At 40.0% G+C, this 7296-nt stretch overlaps 1 protein-coding gene across 1 annotated transcript; it reads left to right on the forward strand.

The window, feature by feature from the left end:
- Window positions 1-3235: 3235 nt before the first annotated feature.
- LOC113177360 (vomeronasal type-1 receptor 4-like) lies at window positions 3236-4174 on the forward strand. Its single transcript, XM_026381878.2, has one exon. It carries the CDS (start codon window positions 3236-3238, stop codon window positions 4172-4174), a length of 939 nt encoding a protein of 312 aa, XP_026237663.2.
- The last annotated feature ends 3122 nt before the right edge of the window (window positions 4175-7296 follow it).

Raw genomic sequence — 7296 nt, forward strand, 5'->3', positions numbered from 1 at the left:
CATCTGGGGCTGCTACTGTCAGCTTTGAGGGGCCCTTTACAGAATTATCTATTTCTTGTAAAATCTGTCCTGTCACTAATGGGATCAGTATTGATAAAGTATATTTTTCCTAAATTTTTTTTTTTACATTAACTGTCATTGAGTCATGCAAACAAGTGAAGATGAATTGTATATCTTAAGAGGATTGACGTTCAGAATGCATTAATGCTCAGAATGCATTGTTAGCATGTTCTTTTACTTGTGTCTTTTAAAATCCTTCCCAGGTGTTTAGTCTCATTCCATTTCTCCACTAACAGGTAAAATAGGGGTTCCAAGTAGGTAAATGAGGAAAAGGAAGCAACAAGTTTCGGAAAGCAAGGAATGCAGTGAGCTGCCAGTCCCTCACATGTCAGACCACAGTATTTACTCTTCCCCTGCATGTGACTGTGTGACTCCAGGGATCATGGATAAGCAAACGCACCTCCCAACACTCCAGGATCCTCATAATAGATGACAACAAAAAACTTATAATTGTTTTTGCTAAGTGTCATCTTGGGAGAAGGTTTTTAGCAGTGTCCTCAGCTTTCCAAGCCTGCACACTTCTTGCTGCTACAGGCACAGAGATAATTGCAGGTCCCAGGGGAGGTGAGGTCACAGAGTCACAGACCCATATCTCAGGAGCTGGCCACCTCTCTTCAATACATGTTGTGGTCACAGAGGCCTCTGCACTGAGATCACCATCCTGCCAAAGAGAGAGAACCTGGTGAGTATTCCAATGTCAGACTAAAGAGCAGCATCTGTGAGGGAAGATCTATTTCAGGAGTCTGGGTAAATGATCACATCCAAAAACAGGATTCCCTGTTACTCCTGGTTGAATGCCAGAGCCACACAGAGAGCAGAAAAATTCCTAAGGAGTAGATTCAGGCAGGGAAGGGCACTCAGTTCCTAGGTCCTACAGCCATACTTGAGGGCTCTTAGTGGAGGGTAAGTGATTCTCACTGATAGAGACTGCTGAATAGACTACACCAATTTTCAAAATGCATTTGAAATCAGTCTCCTGAATTCTATGCTAACTTCTCTGGATTTCTAGATCAGGACTTACAATATCTCCAAGCCTGTTGTGGGAGTCGGAAGAGCTTACAGGAATCCTCTAGTACCGTGTAGAAAGGGATGTGAATGGTGAGCTTGAGTAGAACCTTATTTCTAACTCTGGGCATGGTGCAGCTTTTGGAGACAATCATTGTACCAGTTCTGAAACCATCTGATGTCTGTGAATTTTTGAGGATATTTACCTCTTATAGTGTTAAGAAACTTATAAAGAAAATTGAATATAATAATTGTGGTTTCCAACCACATATTATACATATATCTTGTTTTGCCTGTTTGAAAATATCCTCCTCATTGTGTCAAATGCACCACCTGGTTTAGGAATTTCATTGTGGAGTAGGGTATGAGTGTGTAGGGATAGATGACAAACCTCTTCACCTTCATCTCAATTTTTCTACCAGCCTAAAATTGCTCTAAACAATAAAGTCTATTGAATTAACATATAGGAATGATAGCTAACAATCTGCTCTCTCAATATTGTGAATCATAAAGTTTCATGCTGTATTCATGCCAGTGTGTCTCTGTGGCTCCTGTTGTAATATCAGTCACTGATATTGTTTCTTGCTAGCAGTTTTACTGAACTCAGGTGTTGTTTAAGACATTTCAGAGGGTGTCCTCTTAAATCAGCACTGATGCCACTACTACCCTAGTGTTGATGTGTGACAAAGCATAGGAAATAACATGGAGAAACAGTTCCTGTGACAGATGTTGTTGCCCTTGTATTCCTCACCCACAGCCAAGTGAGCCCTGTGGTCACTGTCCTGACATGGAGCCAAGACTGTCTCCCTGCACATAAGGCACCATGGGACAGGTGCCTGCTGTAACAATAAAAGCTAAACGCAGGAGTGGACTGTTTGAAGAACCCACTCACCACTGTTAAGGAGGCCTGTGGGCTCCCGGTACTGACTCTCACCACTCAGCCAGGCTCATGTCCCCTCCACTCCTCTAAACAGAGCAAGAATTTAGACAGATGTTTAGCTTCTTCGTGACAAGTTCTCCTGGTCATTATGCAAAGTGATTTCAGCACCTGCCTCAAGTCTTTGTTTTAATTGGTCATTATAATTATGCAACAGTGGAGTTTGTTATATGTGCACACAATGAAACAGTATAATTTGATCAATATTATTTCTCAGTACCTGCCCTTTTCTTCCCCTCCCTCTCCATGATTCCCTTCTTCTATTCTAGTGGTTTCCCTTGTATTTTTTTTTAATTTGTTGTAATTAGTTATAGTGATGGTAGAATGCATTTTGACCCATTGCACCCAAATGGAGCACACCTTCTCATCCCTCTGGCTGTCCATGGTGCAGAGCCGCCCCAGTGGTGTGATCATAATGCATAGGGGTAGTAATGTCTGTCCCATTCTACTGTCCTTCCCACCCCCACAGCCCCTCCCCTCCCCTCACTCCCCTCTGCACAAACCCAAGTTCCTTCCTTCTTTCTTATCTCTCTCCCTGACTATGGATCAGCATCTGCTTATCAGAGAGAACAATAGGCCTTTGGTTTGGGGGGATTGGCTTATTTCACTTAGCATGAACTTCTCCAGTTCCATCCATTTACTGCAAATGCCATAATTTCATTTTTCTTTAAGGTTGAGTAATATTTCATGGAGCATATATACCAAATTTTATTTTTCCATTTATCTGTTGAAGGGCACATAGATTGGTTCAGATATTGTGAATTGAGCTGCTATCTATTGATGTGACTGTTCGCTGTAGTATGCTGATTTTAATTTTGGGGGGTATAAACTAAGGAGTGAGATAGCTGGGTCAAGTGATGGCTTCCTTCCTGAGTTTTATGAGGAATCTCCATACTGCTTTCCATAGTCCCAATGGTAATGTATGACTGTACTTGCCCCGCAACATCCTTGCCAACACTTATATTGCTTGTATTCTTGGTAATTGTCATTCTGACTGGAGTGAGGTGAAATCTTAGTGAATTCTTAACTATTGTACTCTATCCGCTGTTTTCATGCTTGAAAAAAATCCACCAGACATCATTAAAATCTGCCAGTAAAACAAAAGCATGCAATTTTTGCAGTGGGAACATGGGAGAGTGGGAAATGCTAGGTTTTTGTTGAAAGAACACGTGCAGCCCAGGCCTCCTATTCCCCTGCAGGATACTCTGGCTGGCACAGCAGGGAACTGGCAGGATGGCAACCAGTGATGTGGCTGTAGGAATCATCTTCCTGTCACAGACTGTGGTTGGAGCTTTGGGCAATTCATCTCTTTTCCTCCATTACCTGGTCCTTTACTTCACTGGGTGCAGGGTAAGACACACAGACTTGATTCTTCAGCACTTGATTGTGGCCAACTTGTTAGCTCTCCTGTGTAGAGGCGTTCCCCAGACAATGGCAGCTTTTGGAGGGAAAGGTTTCCTCAGTGATGTTGGATGCAAGCTGCTTTACTATCTTCACAGGGTGGGCAGGGGTGTGTCCATTGGCAGCACCTGCCTCCTGAGTGTCTTCCAGGCCATTAAGATTAGTCCTGAGGACTCCAGCTGTTCAGAGCTTAAAGTGAAAGCTCCCAAATACATTGGTTTCTCCATATACCTGAGCTGGATTCTGTACCTGCTTGTAAATATTATGATTATTTCACATATGACTAGAAAAAGGAGCAACAATAATATCACAAGCATGAAAGATTTTGGATACTGTTCTGGTGTTCATCTTAGCAAAACCTTACAATCACTGTATGCAGCATTGATAACACTCCCTGATGTCCTGTGTGGGGTGCTCATGCTCTGGGCCAGCAGCTCCATGGTGCTCATCCTGCACAGGCACAAGCAGAGAATGCAGCATGTTCATAAGAGCAGCTCCCTCAGGTCCTCTCCTGAGTCCAGAGCCACCAAAACCATCCTCCTCCTGGTGAGCACCTTTGTGTTTTTTTACACACTTTCCTGCCTCTTTCAGGTTTGTGTCACTGTTATTTATAATCCCCACTGGCTGCTGGTAAAGATGGCTGCAATACTTTCTGGGTGTTTCCCAGCTGTCAGCCCCTTTCTGCTGATGAGAAGGGATTCCAGTGCATCCAGACTTGGTCTCTCTTGGATAAGGAATAGGAAAATCCCTGATTTCGGGAGGAATATGTAAATTGTATGCTTTTGCACAATTCTTCCATGTTTCTTCATTTGTACCCCCAAATTGAAAGAAGAATGATACAGTCATATCTTGAAGAATGACAACCAGCATCATGCATTTTTTTTATTTTAGTGTGTGCATGTGTGTGAGTATGTGTACCAGAGTATGTGCACATGTATACCATTTAGATTTGGCTTTACTGTCTATCCATCAATATTTTGAGGAAAGTAGATGTAACAAATATAAATTTCTGATTCCATATAACCATTATAATAACAGCTAAATTCTTCAGCATAAAATCTGCTTTCTTTATTTTCCTGCTATTCTATTTGATTAACTTGTGAAAAAAAGTGACATGTATTTTTCATTTATCTACATATTATGGTTATGTCTCAGATGTGTCTTTTGAAGGAAATATCAAAGTGAACACTATCAAATGTTTGTCTTTTGCAATGAAATGAGACATATATTTCATGTAATTTTGGACATGATGAGAAGCAAAGGTCTATTGATATCCTCTATTAAACAGCTTATATAGAATTTATTGATTTCTGTGCTGTGATTTTCACAATGCAATTTTTCTTTTCATAAGCTAATAAGAATTTAATCTTTATTGAGTGTCCACCTTGGTCATTTAAAACACTGGGTACTAATAAATTTTATTTTACTAAATATTATTGAATTAGTGTCTTTGAAACATTTGTATGTATGGGTTGGTAGGCATTTCTGATAAAATTTCACAAACTGAATACACTTGTCCAAGAAGCTGGTACATGGTAAAACAATGTCTTAGTCTGTATAACTCCTCTTTCCTGCATGTGTTCCCAAGAGTGACCAGTATGTGACTTCTAAAGGTAGAGATCACTTTCAATGTTTTGCACTTTACATAAATGAAATCATACAACATCATCTGTTTTATATTTGACTTTGAAAATTCCATGTGCTTCAAATTTGTATTTTTCCATGTTGTTGATGACAGAATCTAACTGAAGGAATTTCAAACAATTCTAGCATTTCTCACTTGATGCACACATGCTGTAGTTTGGATGTGATTTATGTTTCCAACCCAAGTTCCTTGTGTTGGAATTTTTGTCCCAGTTTGGTGTGTTGTGTGGTGAAACCTTTGAGAAGTGGGTGCAATACAAGGTGGTTGGTCATGGGGAGGTCACCTTGGAGGGGATTAATGATGGGTTATTTTAGTTCCCATGAGAACATGGGTTGTCCTACAGCAAGTGCAGCTGTCTCCACTGCCTCTTGCTCCTGTTCTGCCCTGTGGACTCTTCTGTATGCGTTTCTACCTTTGTGATTCCATGTGCTGTGAGGCCCTCACCAGGACTGAGCAGATGCTGGCACCATGCTCCTGAGTCTCCAGAAATGTAGTTCAATAAATTTCCTTTCTTTATAAGGTGTTTATGTAGGCATTTGGATAGGCAGCAGAAACTGATCATTACAACACATTAGAGCATCATGATCAGCACTGACATGTGGGATGTGTGACATTTTTTTATGATACATGTGTTTCTTCACAATATGTATATATGTGAACATATGTTTATGTATAAGTATCTATAAATCACACACGTTTGATCATAGGTTTATATCTAATTGTCTTTAGCATGTATTGCCAGAGGTCACCAAATATTTATATAAATTCCAACCCATTAGTTGCTCCTGCTTTTATTTTTATATTTTTAGAAGAAAATGGTTTTATTAACCTGAACATGAAGAAACGCAAAATCTTATTAGAAGTAAAACTGAATGAATAATGCTGCTATGAAATTTACATTTCTCACATTAAATTGAGAGGAAAATGTTACATATGAAGACTCTTCTTGGTGTAATGAACTAATTTCTACAGAATTTAAAAAATAATAAATAGCAACTGGCATGTGTTTTTAAACTGTGCTACGACAGAGTTACAATCTCTTCTGATCAGAAGCAGCAGTATAAGGTCTGCTTTGTTAAACATCAAGAACTACATTGCTAATGAGACTGCTTCCTCAGTGCACCATTTTTATTAATGTGGCCAGTGGTGGCTATGGGCACCACATAATTAGCACATTTCTCCTGAAGTAACAGATACTTATTGATCAAGTGAGTTTTCTACCAAATTCTTCATGCTTTCCAAGAAGAAACAAATATACTGGTCTTCTTTCCCCAGGGAGGCAAATGTGAAATATAGCTATTATAAACCTAACTCACAATTAAATGTAGGCAAAGAATGATTATCAGAAACTTCTCTAAAGTCATTCTGGAATTGAAAACAATAGGCTTCTACATAACTCTCAAAAGTAGCTTTCCATTTTCATATACAACCTGATAAATAAAACATGTGATATGTATTTTAGCAGTTCTTCCTTTGTACTGCACTTATCCCTCAATAAGTGTTAGAGCTCTGTTCTCAAAGAATTTCTACATATCAAGCATCTTTGAAGAAGTTTTGTTTTTATGCAACTGAAGATTTCCTTTGCTTATGTATTCATAAAGATTAATTTGATCATGTACATACATACATACATGGCATACATACATACATATGAGTGAGCTATTTTCTCCTAGAATAAAACTAGACCCGAGGAGACAAATGTGAAGTGCAGTCTAGGCTTCCTAGAACCCTCCTCTGTGTGGAGGAGGCAGGTAGAGTGTGCTGCAGAAGCCACGAGGCTGTGGAAGGGTCCTCATCTGTTAACTCCCATCACTGGTCTCCCCAACACAGCTGCACCCCCATCTGCTTCCCCTGCAGCGCTGGCCTCTACCATCTCTCAGAAATGAGATGTGCTTGTTGGCACAGCCAAGGCTTTTTGCAATGCTCTGGATAACTCCTCCTCTGCACTGGTGTTCAATCTTTTCTGTTCAATCAAGTGGCCATGAAGAATTCAAAAATAGTTTCTTTTGTAGCTTGTGTGTCTTGCATACTTCTGGAAGAAGATACCTTTATTCAAGCTTCTCTCCTCTTCCTGACTGTTGAGACTCCATCTTCATGCCCAGCTCTAAAGGGTACCCTCCATATGTGGCCTGTGGTTCTTTTAGCATTACAACCATTTGATCCAGTGATATGTGTGGGCACACATAATCTAACAGGTTACTGGATTATGTATTTTAGTTACCTGCTACACACTCTAATACTGTAGAGA

The sequence above is a fragment of the Urocitellus parryii genome, chromosome 15, assembly GCF_045843805.1.
Source record: "Urocitellus parryii isolate mUroPar1 chromosome 15, mUroPar1.hap1, whole genome shotgun sequence".
Lineage (NCBI taxonomy): Eukaryota > Metazoa > Chordata > Mammalia > Rodentia > Sciuridae > Urocitellus > Urocitellus parryii.

What these genes read in the sequence shown, in the direction of transcription:
- LOC113177360 (XM_026381878.2), top strand. Translation starts at nt 3,236, where the DNA reads ATGGCAACCAGTGATGTGGCTGTAGGAATCATCTTCCTGTCACAGACT.